Raw genomic sequence first — 13036 nt, forward strand, 5'->3', positions numbered from 1 at the left:
AGCCCTAAAAATGTCAGCCCGATTGCCCCATTCCTGAGGATCTGTCTAAAAAAATTAATCCAAAAGAAAAGGGGGAAAACACAGGAAGAAAGTTGTTTTATGGCAGTAAAATATGTAATGGTTAAAAGCTGGAAATTAAAACACCAAATGTCCAACAACAGGGAGATACGGGTATGTAATTTAATGAAACATGATATAGTCAGTTAAAAGGGAAAGAGCTATTCATGGCATTATGTTAACTGGGGGAAAAGTAGAGCAGGAAATTGTACAAGTACAATGATTGTATGCAAATAGATAAAGACTGAGAGGAACCACAGGGAAACAAATAGCTGTGTTTGGGTGGTAGGCATATGAATGTAATCTCTTTCTAGTTGCTGTAAAGTTTTGACAACAGACTTTTAAAGAACTGGCCTGGCTTTCCCAGCAAAGGTGGGCTTGTCACTCTCTGCTGGGAACCAGTGCTAACCCTTAGCCTTGGGCCTTGCCACACCTCGGGCCATCCACGTGGCTGGCTACATCTGTGGGAACCCACCAGGCTTGTCTGAGTGAGGCAGGTGTATACACTGACTCGTCCTACTGGCTAAGAGGTCCCTGGGAGAAACACAGAGGACAGTGGGAGTTAGACGAGGGGAGAGCATGGATGATTCTATGCACTTAAACATTGAGATGGATAATTTAAGAATCCAATGCAAAAGTATGCAAATGACCATCTGCTACATAAATCTATAGGCTGACAACACCAGAGCATAGTTCTCAAATTAGAATGGTCTCAAATGTCAGGTGGTCCACCCAACCCACAGGCAGGTTAAGGATGGCTGCCTGCTTTATAGATGAGAGCTGAAGCTCAGAGGGGTGAGGTGACTTGCCCCAGGTCACAAAGTCAGCGATTGCTGAGACAAATGCTGCCACTCCTCTGCTAACTGGCAGATGCCTCACGCCTCTGAGGCTCAGAACATTCTTGACACCCGGTCTTGCTGCTTGACTAGACACAGCCATTTCAACTTGTGCCGCAGCCCAACTCAAACTCTACTAACCGCCGGAGGCCCACCTCCACCTCCCCAATCCATGGGGGGCATCTCCAGGAGGGACACCAGTTGGCCAACCAACCCCTGGAGTCGTGGTGTCACCCATCCAAATTCCACCAGACTGTGAAGGATTCCCCTGCAGGGCCAGCCCAAGGCCATCCCACCTCAAGCTCACAGCTATCTGCACAAGCAGCGTGGACCCAGTCCTGGCCCCGCCACTTCCTGGTTGTAGGATCTTGTAAATGACCCGGCCTCTCAGTGTTCTTGTCTGTAACATGGAGGTAATAAAAGTCTCCATGGGATAGGACTGTTAAGAGTATTAAATGAGGTAACAGACATTCTCAGCAAAGTGAATACAAAGTCCTCTTGGCGGAAGTGGGACACTACCCTCAACACAGCTTCTGTGAAGACTGAACAAGAAAACACGAAGGACCTAGCAAACGCTTGGCTTACAGCAGAGCTCTCTAAGTAATAGGTACTATGATAATAATAAAGGCATCAAACACAGCACAAAGGCAGGGGGGTTGTCCCAGGAAAGGGCTGAGAAGGGCTTTGCAGAGCCTGGAGGATGTTTGTTCTTCCCTTCCTCGTCGAACAGACTCTCCCTGACAGCCCCCTGCTCCCCCTTCCACCCTCTGCCCCCCCTCATCCTCCCACGTGCTCACCAGCCAGGAAGGGACCCCAGCGCTCCCCACTTCTTCCCTCTGATCCCCAGGGTCCAGTGAAAGTCAGACCTAGACCCTCGCCCTCAGTCCCTGCTGCACAGCAAGCCCGGGTTCAGGAGGTGGATGGGGTAAATGAGGGAAACCACTTCCCACTGACTTCATCTCCTCCAGGTCGGGCTTCTGTCAGGTTGTTGCCCCCTCTGGGGCCTGCGGCTGGAGCTCCGCCCCACCCCCCACCCCCCACCCCCGCCCTGCTGCCCCGCCCCCCCAGTCCCAGGCACCCACTCACAGCTCGAGGATGAGCACCACGTCGGTGCGGTTCTCGAAGACGTCGTGCAGCGTGATGACGTTGGGATGCAGCACCTGCCGCAGGATGCTCACCTCCCGCTCGATCTCCTCCCGGCACACACCCCGCCGGCTGGCTTGTCTCTGCCGCTTCTTGATGAACTTGGCTGCGTACTCCAGCCCCGTGCTCTTCTCTCGGCACTTCTTCACGATGGCGAACTGGCCGCTGTGGGGACACAGACCCACACAAGGAGGGCATCACTGTGGTTACTGGGGAAGTGACCTGGTTGTCACCCCTAGGCCACAGTAACTCAGAGTCATTCTTCCAGGGCAGGACAAATTCATGCCACCAGCCAGCATCCCCACCTGGCCATCAACCAGTGACTGAGACAGAGTAAGTACTGGGCTTCCCTTCTGCTCATATGAACCCTCTACCTTTTACTAGGAAGGAATGTTGGTATTGTCATTCCCAGTGTACAGATGGGAACACTGAGGCCCTGAAAGGCTATTGGTTTGATCTGGATGACACAGCCTCATCGTTCCAAAGCCTCAGCTAGAACCCCTGTCTTGTATCTACCAGATGAAATCACAATGTGCAGAGGTTTATACTACTTAATGAAAATATTTTTAAGGAAAAGCAGGACTTCCCGGGCGGTCCAGTGGTTAAGACTCCATGCTCCCACTGCAGGGGGCACAGGTTTGGCCGGGGAACTAAGATCCCACATGCTGTGAGGTGTGGCATAAATAAATAAATAATAAATAAAATAAAAAGCAAAAATGGTCAGCATGGTCAAAATACTAACAGTAACAATCATCTGTTTGGGCCTCCCTTATCTGGAAGCAAGTACAAATTCATCTATTTGGAACTGTGAGGGGACAAAGCACCTCTATAGTCTCATGTTTGTACCTTTGTTTCCAACCCCTCCCAACAAATAAAAATCTCAATTACCTGACATGAGCCAGGTAGTCAGACAACCAGGGGACAGAGCTAATATGAGGACGAAGCACTTAAAGACGAGGCCAGAGGCTATGCCAGCCGGGTTCGGGGGGATCCTGGTGGAGGTGAGGGTGGGGCGGAGGCAGCCTAACGTTGTTAGTAAGCACAGTGGGTGTTCGTCACGGTGAGAAGACTGATAGGACCACAGAATCGTAAAACGTTAGGAAACTGAGGCACAGGAGACATCAAGTGACTCACCTGAGGTCATCACACGGTTAATGGCAAAGCCAGGCCCCAGGGCCGAGTGCCCAGCCCACTGTTCACAAAGCCGCTAAGATAGTTAAAGGAGTCAAGATGATGCTTAGTGCCCTTCAGGGCTGGGCCTGAAAATCCTTCACTCCAGGGACCTAGATAGCAATCATGAAATGCTGTCCTTGCCAGAGTGGCAGGTGGCCCTAGGCCAGCCTCCCTGAGTGCTCCAGGGGCAGCCTCCCCCCCCCCCCCCACACACACACACAGGGAAGGGCAGCGGCCTCCTGTTTCACCATCTCAGTCCAGGCAATCGGTGGGGGCCACTCGAAGTCCCTGGTGACTGCCCAGTGGCCACCCTCCTGTGGGCCTTCCCACTCCCCTTCCACCAGTGCCCCATGTTTTCTTGCCAACCACAATACCCACTGCTTGAGACAGAACTCAGAAAACTTTAAGGTTCAGCTTAATGGCTAAACAAGGGGCCATGAGACTCTACACTTTGGAGGTACTCTGTTAGTGGCTCTGGGGTAAAAGTTACACACAAGTGCTCTGGATATGTGCCTCAACCTCAGAAAACAGCATCACCTCTGAACCACTCCATTACTAGAATAATCCTTAGTGAGACAGCCTTCAAAATAAACCCAAGTGATTAAAAAAAAAAAAAAGTCAAGTAGAGCAAGTAAGGAATAGATATGCCAACACTTAAATAGCATTCTATGGCAACCACCTTAGAGATGTTGCCAAACACATGTTCATGCATCTCTCCATCCCCTCATCCCCCAATCACCCAGTGCTACCTGAGCATCTACTCTGTGCCAGGCTCTGAGCTGCACAGTAAGGGGCAGGGACCAAAGGCACAGACATCAGATACAGATGGAGCTCTGGGGAGGGAGAGGGCCCTGGCTGCTGGGCTGGGCTGGGAAGCCTTTGTGGAGCCAAATGTCTATCACACTGTCTGCTAACTCTAAACTATTAGAGTTAACTCAGCTATTTATGCCCCAAATATTGGCTCTGGGCTGTCTACACACTAGGGGTTGACACAGGTGGAGTGAAGCCAAGCCTCCCAAAGTCAGAGGGAACACATTCAGTGAGATCTCTGGTCACTGGGAGCTGCTTTGGGCCTTGGGACATCAGGTTGCTTAGCGGGTGCCGCCAAACACTGGACAAAGCCTCCAGTCCCAGGCAGCTGTAAGTCTCTGGTTCAGGATGGCCACACTCCTTTCTTCTCTCTCTGACACCTCAAGGGGCCTGGCATTGGCAGCCCTGAGGGATGGGAAAACCAAAGCTTAAGGATTTTGGGCGATTTGTTTAAGTTTACAGAGCACAGAGGTGGAGGCACAGGGATTTTATAAGGCAGAGCTAAATGTTTCAGGTTACCTTGACAAAGCTTTCCCTTCTCCTGTGAGGGAAACGGAGGCATTTTTCTGTATCGCATGCCTGAAAAGTTCCTCAGACTCTCAAAGAGCAAATGAGTGTTTGCTCTTCCTGGTTGAGTGTTCTCTCTGTGAGAGCAGCTGAGGCAATGAGAGGTGACTGGGGGGTCAGGCCTAACACGAGCAGGCGTCTTCCTCCAGCCAAAAGGAAGTATTCTGAGAGTGCATGACTAACACAGAGCCAAACACCAAGTAACGTCACTCATCTTCCCTCTCTTGACGGGACAGTGGTCCTCTACTCAACCTGCCCTGGGGAGCCTCAAGGAGAGCCGAGGCCACTTGCTGGTTTTCCCCTCTCCTTGAGCTGGTACTGGGAAGTGTGCAGAATACGCTCCATGAGGCCAGCCCTGGGGCAGGGAGGCCTTGGGCAGGGAGAGCAGCCTTCCGGGTCAGACAGGCCTGGCCTCAGGAAACTTACGCTGCCTGGCTATCTGCTCTGAGCAGCAGTTTCCTCATCTGTAAAATGGGAACTGTGACTCCCTACCAGGGAATTGTGAAGACTGGAAATACGTCATGCCGACCCACAGGCAGCTCCAGTAAACAGTGACTATTACGTCTCATTAGTTAGTTGCTCATATGAAGGCAGAAGTCACTGATCTACATGGTCTGCAATGTGTGGCCAGGGCATCAGTGCGATTTTAACACATCCCCACCCCACCCCCTGACGATTCCAGTGCACAACCAGATATGGCGATATCTTTGTTCTAAGCAATTAACCAACTCTTTTCATCCTTAGAGCAGTGGTTCTCAACCCTGGCTGCATGCTGGAATCACCAGGGGAATTTTTTTTTTTTGGCCACACTGCACGGCATGCGGGATCTCAGTTCCCCAACCAGAGATCGTAACCCGTGCCCCCGGAAGTGGAAGCGCAGAGTCTTAACCACTGGGCCACCAGGGAAGTCCCGGGGAATTTTAAAATTACTGCTGCCTGGGTCCTACCTCCAGAGATTCTGATCTCCAGGGTCTGGGTTGCAGCCTGGGAATCAAGATATTTAAAAGCTTTCTGGGTGACCGTGATGTGCAGTCCAAGCTGAGAAACACCAACTTACAACAGTCTTCTGATTATCTCCATTTTCTAGATGAAAAAAGTACACCACTGTTACTCATATTATTCCTTGCCCTCTTCAGTATTGATATATTACCCTCTCCCTTAGTTCTTTCATCTGACCATTAGAAGGAGGATGGGAGGGGAGAGGAGGATGGGAGGGGAGAAAAGGAAGCGGGCGGAGTATCATCTCTTCCACCAGGACAGTTTTTGCTTGATTTGCAAATCAAGGCAGAAGACCACCCCGGGCTCTGGGAAATAACAGGAATGGAAGTTTGCAGTTGGGCACCCCCTGGTCACTGTACCCACAGCAGATGCACGAAAGCCAGACCTGAGGTGGCTTCGGCACGCCCCCCAGAAGACCCAAGGGCAGGTGGAAGCGGTGATGGTGATGAGCCCTTGTCTGCCCATCAGGAATGCTCTGAAGCCAGAAATTCAGGCCCTGGGATGCAGAAGTCGCTCAGCTAGGCTACGGGGCAAGGGGTGGACAGCGAGAGCCCCTCTAGGTTAGGACGGAGCCACCCAGGGTATATCCCGGGAGGGAGCAGAGAGGAGCCATCCGACCATAAGGGAAGTGATTGCCAACACTAATTCAAAAATTATGGGAATGCTGAAACACTGATGTACATAGGCAGAGCACGTATATTCCTCTTCCCGCCTCCCTAGCAAGAGTCAGTTCCTAACCTGAATGCAGCAAAGGGAGGGAAGTCCGGAGGTCCAGTTCCTGGTCCCCGTGACCTGCCACCAAAGCTTCGTGGGCTTGGACAAGGAGATGCCTTCTCAGTTGTTTCCCTCCAGCTGCCACCGGAGGTCTCACCTCAGAAAGCTTCCTGTCAGAAAGCTCCTAAGAGCCCATGACAACTGCGAACATAAATGAAGCTTTCCCTTCACTCTCCAAATTCCATCTCTGGGCTGATGTCTGGAGACTTGGGTTCTGGTCAGGGCCCGTCCACTAACTGGTCATAACCCTGGGCAGCCTGTTCAACTCCCTGGGCCTCAGGGTCCTCCCTTGTCAAATGTGGATGAGAAAACCCCGCCTGTCCACCTCACAGGGCTGTAGGGGAAATCATGAGATAACACCTGACAAAGGACTTAACTATCCAGCACAGTAGAAAAGCAGGAGGCGGGGGTGGGTGGAATGCTGAGCCCGAGGCTGGCTTGCAAAAGTCACGTAGGAGGGTTTCCGAGAAGGTCAGTGAATCCGCAAGACACAGAAGCTACCTTCCCTGCTCCTGCCAGCTGCTCTCCTGCAAGTATGTCAGGAACACACCCCTCTTCCCAGGCAGAGGGCCCAGCCCCTCACTCACTCACTGCCCCGGGAGAACAGAGCAGGCTGCGGGAAGATCAGCGTCACAGTCACAGACAGAACTCGGCAGGGCCCAGGGTGGCACCCCATGAGGGTCTCCTGTTGTCTGCCCAGGAATCAGATGAGCAGTAAACCTAGACCGGCTTCTCAGAACTCAAAAATAGTGTTGCTGTCTCCAACACCAGCTCCTAAGCTTCATGGAAGAGCCTGGCTCAATTACCATTGAATTCTTCACCGCCAAAGAAGAATAATCTGGGCGTGACCCAAATCTCACACCCTGAGATAGATTTTGTATAGCAATGTGGACATCCCAGCATTTACATCCAGCTTTTCTCTCTGCAAGCTAACTGAATTTTTATTCTCTCTTTTAATATTTGCAGGTACCATTCTTAGTTCCATTTTACAGATCAGAAAATGGAGGCTTAGGGAGGTTAAGCGACTTGGTAGTTGGGCCAGGTAGCAGGCCCTGATAGCACGGTTTGAACATAGAGTCAGGTCAACTGACTCTAGCTTCAGTGAGACTCTCAAGGTAACTAGCCAGCAGTGATGTACCAAACAGTGAGGAGGGGGCCCACCCCAGAACGGAGGAGCATTTTATCACTGACAGTATTGAGAATTGCCAGTGCATGATGATAATAAAAAGTAGACTAATTTTTATTCAATTTTATCATTGGTTTTGAATTCTCCAAAGACAATGCACCCCTCATGGCCGGCATTGAGGCAAGACCACTCCCACTGCCCACCCACTCCCACCAGATTGGCTATGGCCAACTAGACTTGTTCTGGCAACTCCCAGGGGCTGACTGCCAAAGGTGTTTTGTAAGGGTTATGGATAGAGTGGGTCTAACTCATTCTCATTCTCAGTCAACTCTGAAGTGTCCATGAACTTAGTAACTTGCCCCAAAGTCCCCAGTTGGTCAAGGCTGAGATGAGGCAGAGCTGTACAGAACGCAGATCCCCCCAGGGAGGAGATGCCATGGGAGGTAAAAGGTAACAAATGGGAAGTGCTCCAAGTCAGAGGGATGTGGGGACCAGGTTCCTCCTCCCGCTTCCCCCAAGCAATCACTGCAGTTCCTCTTCCCACACTCCAGAACAATGAGCCACGATTCCTCTGGAATTAGCCTGCAAGTTTGCAGGACCACTGGGCGGGGACGATGCTTAGAAGCTTCCAGTCATGGCCACCCCAGGTGCAGCCCAGCAGGCGGGGGAATGGGACATTCAGCCAACATGTGTCAAATGTGTGGGCAAGAGGAGCTCAAATCTACAGTCCGCAGGAACCATATCAGCCTGATCCCAGAGGACCCACACCCCAATCCCAGGGCAATAGCCTGTCTGAGGATGGTGTCGCTGGCCCCCTCCCCACTCCTCTGCCTGGTCAGGCTTGACTGACCCTGCCTCTTAACCCCCTCCCCCTTCCAACACATCTCATATCTAGCCAGCCACTCCTGATTCCCATGAACAAGATCTTTCTCCCATTGCCTTAGTAACCAACTTGCTTCTGGTCTCCTATACCCAAGTCCAGGATTTAGAGTCAAAAGACCCAGGTTCTATCTCCAGCTCTGCTACTGTGACTCTGAGCCTCAGTTTCCTTGTGTGTAACACAGGCATAAGAATATCCCAATCTTACCAGGTTATAATGAGAAAGAAATGAGACAAGTATGTAAAAGCACTAAGTAAACTGTAATTCTCTGTGAATGTGAATTATTCTTTCTTTCCATCCACTGGATCGCCATATCTGGATCCTGGTCTCCATTTTCCAGTCCCAGCCTTGAACCTGATTCAGCCCCTGTGAACCCCATCCACAGATCCCAGCTTAAAAACAGATAGTGCTGGAGAGAACTGGGGCCGCTGAAAGGCAGGGTCCCCAGGTGGTGCCAGGATCCAGGGAGACAGAAAACACTTCAGGACGCAGTCACCCAAGGTCAGGGCAAACAAGGGACCAGACATCCAGGAAGCCAAAAAAGGGTGAAGAAATACAAGGGTGCCAGAAGTGGGAAGTAGCAAGTCAAGATTCCAGGCCAGAGAGATGAGGGTAAGGAGCAAAAATTTACCAAAAGCCAGGTGGGCAGTACGTCAGGAGCTAGGTGGGCAAGCGAGGAGTGAGAGGCACGCGGGATCAGCACCCAAGCCAGCAGGCGGCACGTGGAGATTGGAGCAGACAGAAACATCAGCACAAGACCTGCAAATACAAGAGCGCCCAGAGCCGTTCACATGGCCTTTTCTCCCAGCTAGTGAGCCAAACCCACTGTCTAACGAACCCATTTCTCCTCTCTGACCACGTTGCCCATACCTTTCTAGTCTCCTGATGATGATTTTAAAACTTATTTGAGGTATGGAACCCTCTCTCCAATAAATCTTGCACAGAAGCCCAATATGCAAAACAGATAAAAAGCAGTACTTCTGGGACTTCCCTGGTGGTGCAGTGGTTAAGAATCCACCTGCCAATGCAGGAGACATGGGTTTGAGCCCTGGTCCGGGAAGATCCCACATGCCGCGGAGCAACTAAGGCCATGAGCCACAACTACTGAGCCTGCACTCTAGAGCCCATGAGCCACAACTACTGAGCCCGTGTGCCACAACTACTGAAGCCCATGTGACTAGAGCCTGTGCTCCACAACAAGAGAAGCCACCTCAATGAGAAGCCCACGCACCACAATGAAGAGTAGACCCCGCTCACCGCAACTAGAGTAAAGCCAGCGCACAGCAACAAAGACCCAACGCAGCCAAAAACAGATATAAAAAATAAATAAATAAATTTATTTAAAAAAAAAAAAAGGAGTACTTCTTTTTGGAGAGAGGCACTCAGAGGTCACCTACTCAGAGCCCACATGATGCCTAAAGGGGCTTCATGGAACCCCAAGGGCTCCAGGGAACACAATTTGAGAAGTACACTCTACAGCATGGAAGCCTGCTCGTTGATGATCCCAAAGCAATTTCAAACTGTAAGAAAAAAGAAAAAAATAGAGAAATAGAAAACACTGATGAAATAATTCTCAAAATTATTATCTAGTCTTTTAAGAAGTTACTCTGACCAAGCCAAACTCAGGGTCACCAGTAAGGAATACATGTAGGATAAGCCTCAGGAACCAGAAGTTTCCAGGGAGCTGAACCCTGACCTACAAATGGCCCCTGTCCAAGAAGTCACAGGTGTCTGCCTGTGCTGGCCAGTGGCAGCTGCTTTCACATCTTAGCTCATTCAATTCCCTGTCCCTCAGACTAACTTCCTTCCTCTGACACTTCTTTGGGGGGAGGGGGGGCAGAAAAAATTCCTAAAGCACAAAAAGGTTGGACTCGTTGAGCAGAGCCAAGTCAGGCTGAGCTATGATTACCTTTTGGAATCTATTTTTAAGTCTAAGCACACTTTGATGCTGTTGTCAAATGAACATGAGCCCACAAGTCCAAGGCCTGAAATAAATTAGGCTCAGTTTAAGCTGGACTTGGCTATTCAGAGAAAGGTTTTCACTGAAAATACAGCTCAGTGTCCTCTGGTATTTCCCTTTGTTTAGAGTCTAGATTCTAGACACTGACGTGAGGTAGGTTACTATGGTTTGAAGTGTTAGCCTTGGAGGGTACTACCCACCACTCACCATCCACCCACCTGTCATCTCGTCCCCTAACTACCCACCCACCATCCACCTAACTGTCCATTCACCAATCCATCCATTCACTAATGTACTCCTCCATCCCTCATGTATGGATCAATGTCCTAAGTGCTACAAACAAGACGCACCCCACAACTTGAAGGGCTCACAGTCAACTGGGGAGATCAAACACTCATGGAAAAAGAAATATGGCATGGATGTGTAGAAGTAGCTGTCTCAGAGTCAACTGCATGGGAAACAGTAAGTGCTGCAGCAGTTCAACAGAGGGAGAAAGTATCAGCCAAGGGGAGTCAGGGGAAGCCTTAAGGAGCAGGTGGGATTTGAACCAGGGGCAACAGTGTACTATCAGGCCATTCAAGATGGCTGTTCTCTTGCTCTCTGGACATCCCCTGCTCGACCAGTCCCTGCCTCACTGCACCTACTCACATAACTGACCTTCCCTCTTAATCATAGAGCCTAATCAATCAATGCCTACATACTTGCCCCCGGCCCCAGCTGGTGATTGTTCTAATCTTTAGATCAGAACATCTTGACCAAGATAGCTTATGAAAGGGGCAATGAGGGGCATGCGCCTCTCTTGGTTTCCCTGGTAACCGATGAGCCAACCTGATGTCAATTCCCTCTATAACTGTAACCTCACTCTCCACCCAGGAGTGAAGACTTGCTGCCCTGTCCTGCCCGCCATCTGCTGCACATGGTGAAGTGTCGCTCCAGGACCTTGCTTCAGACACGTAAGATCCCCCCAACCATTAAACCACTGATGTCTCTGTTGCTGACTCTGGGCTCTTTCTTCGGTCTGGAGGCTGGGCAAGTACAGGGCCTATAGGCCCGCGGGGTATAGCCCAACAGGCAGAAAAAGCTGGATGCAGACAGGCAAAGGGGAGTCAGCTAGCCACAGCTGGAGAAGCAGGGAGTGATACACAGATGCTTTATTCTGGGCAGGCCCCAACTCACCACCTCTCTACCTCACTTCCTCCCCGTCAAGTGGCCACTTTCTTGAGGAAGTACATCAAGAAGCTGAACTTGCCCTTTCCTCTCCTCTTTGTGCGGGTGGAGGGAAAGGAAGACAAGTGGCCGGCAGCCAATGATGTTCGCCTGTAGGGCTCCCTTCTCACCACCCAAGTTCCTGACAATCAGATGTACCTTTGATTAATGAAAGAACTTCAGCAGAACAGGTCAACTTGCTTGATCCCAGAAATGCCAGCCAGTTGGCCTTCACAGCCTGGGTGGAGCCCAGGAGGCTGGACCATAACAGATGTGACCTTTTGCATGAGCTCATGCTACAGAGCAAGAAAGGGACTACAACAGGAAGACAGAAAAATCCAGGCTGGTCGAGGTTCTGTTATTACTGTGTGGGGACAGAGTCCTCCCTCATAAAATGGTGAAGTGAACAGTTTATCTTCTATAAAACCTCCCTCCCAACTTGCCAGACCACTCTAGTGCCAAGAGTTCTGTACTCAGCCTCTCTGCTGTGAACTCTGGACCTCCCCATGGTCCACATCCCCTGGGATCCTTTCCATAATTTACCCATAATTCACACTGAGTGATATGGGATGCAAAGGGTTAACCTGCCCTCAGCGCAAAGTAACACATTCACATTTTAGCAGCATCCTTGACCAAGAGGGGCTTTAACAATGGCACGTTTAGGCACACGTTGGGCAAGTGAAGGAACTAACTGGAGATAAAAAGGTCTTTCCTGGGCTTCCCTGGTGGCGCAGTGGTTAAGAATCTGCCTGCCAATGCAGGGGACACGGGTTCAAGCCCTGGTCCGGGAAGATCCCACATGCCGCAGAGCAACTGAGCCTGTGTGCCCCAACTACTGAGCCTGTGTGCTCTATAGCCGGCAAGCCACAACTACTGAGCCTGCGTACCACAACTACTGAAGTCCGTGTGCCACAACTACTGAAGCCCGCGCGCCTAGAGCCCATGCTCCGCAACAAGAGGAGCCACCCCAGTGAGAAGCCTGCGCACTGCAACAAAGAGTAGCCCCTGCTCATCGCAACTAGAGAAAGCCCGCACGCAGCAACGAAGATCCAACACAGCCAAAAATAAACAAAATAAATAAATTTATTTTAAAAAAAAAAAGGTCTTTCCTAAAATTCATGCCAAAAAGGTGGCCCTGAAGAGGACTGACTACATGTATCTGCATATGTGAATGCGGGTGTGCAAAAATCGCAACCAATTATTTCTTGTCAATTTTCTTCTGTCCACCTGGATCTTAATGTTCAAGGGATTCTTGCTGCAACATCTTCACTGATATACACAACTCTTAGCCATCTAGGGTGGATGCTCTCTGTTCCTCGGGATTTCTGTGAGTTTTTGATCCCAGGTTTGCTTCCTCACCATTACTTGACAATGCCTCAGATCACCTCTCCCAAACTCAGGGCTGGGGATGGGGAAAACCACGTTGTGGGCAGAGCACAGGGTTTGGACTCCCGGCTCTATCACCAATTTCCAAGTCCCCTTCTCTCTCATGGCCTCAGTTTACT

At 50.6% G+C, this 13036-nt stretch overlaps 1 protein-coding gene across 2 annotated transcripts in view; it reads right to left on the reverse strand.

The window, feature by feature from the left end:
• Positions 1–13036, reverse strand: part of DAPK2 (death associated protein kinase 2) — a 117476-nt gene that overhangs the window by 50694 nt on the left and 53746 nt on the right. The window contains exon 3 of one of the 2 annotated variants that reach the window (XM_068553321.1): positions 1980–2201. The exons of the other annotated variant lie outside the window; for it this stretch is intronic. Coding sequence (XP_068409422.1) covers positions 1980–2201 — 222 coding nt within the window. The remainder of the gene's footprint in view (positions 1–1979; positions 2202–13036) is intronic. 2 annotated transcript variants of the gene reach the window in all.

This window comes from Eschrichtius robustus, chromosome 1, assembly GCF_028021215.1.
Source record: "Eschrichtius robustus isolate mEscRob2 chromosome 1, mEscRob2.pri, whole genome shotgun sequence".
Taxonomy (NCBI): Eukaryota; Metazoa; Chordata; class Mammalia; order Artiodactyla; family Eschrichtiidae; genus Eschrichtius; species Eschrichtius robustus.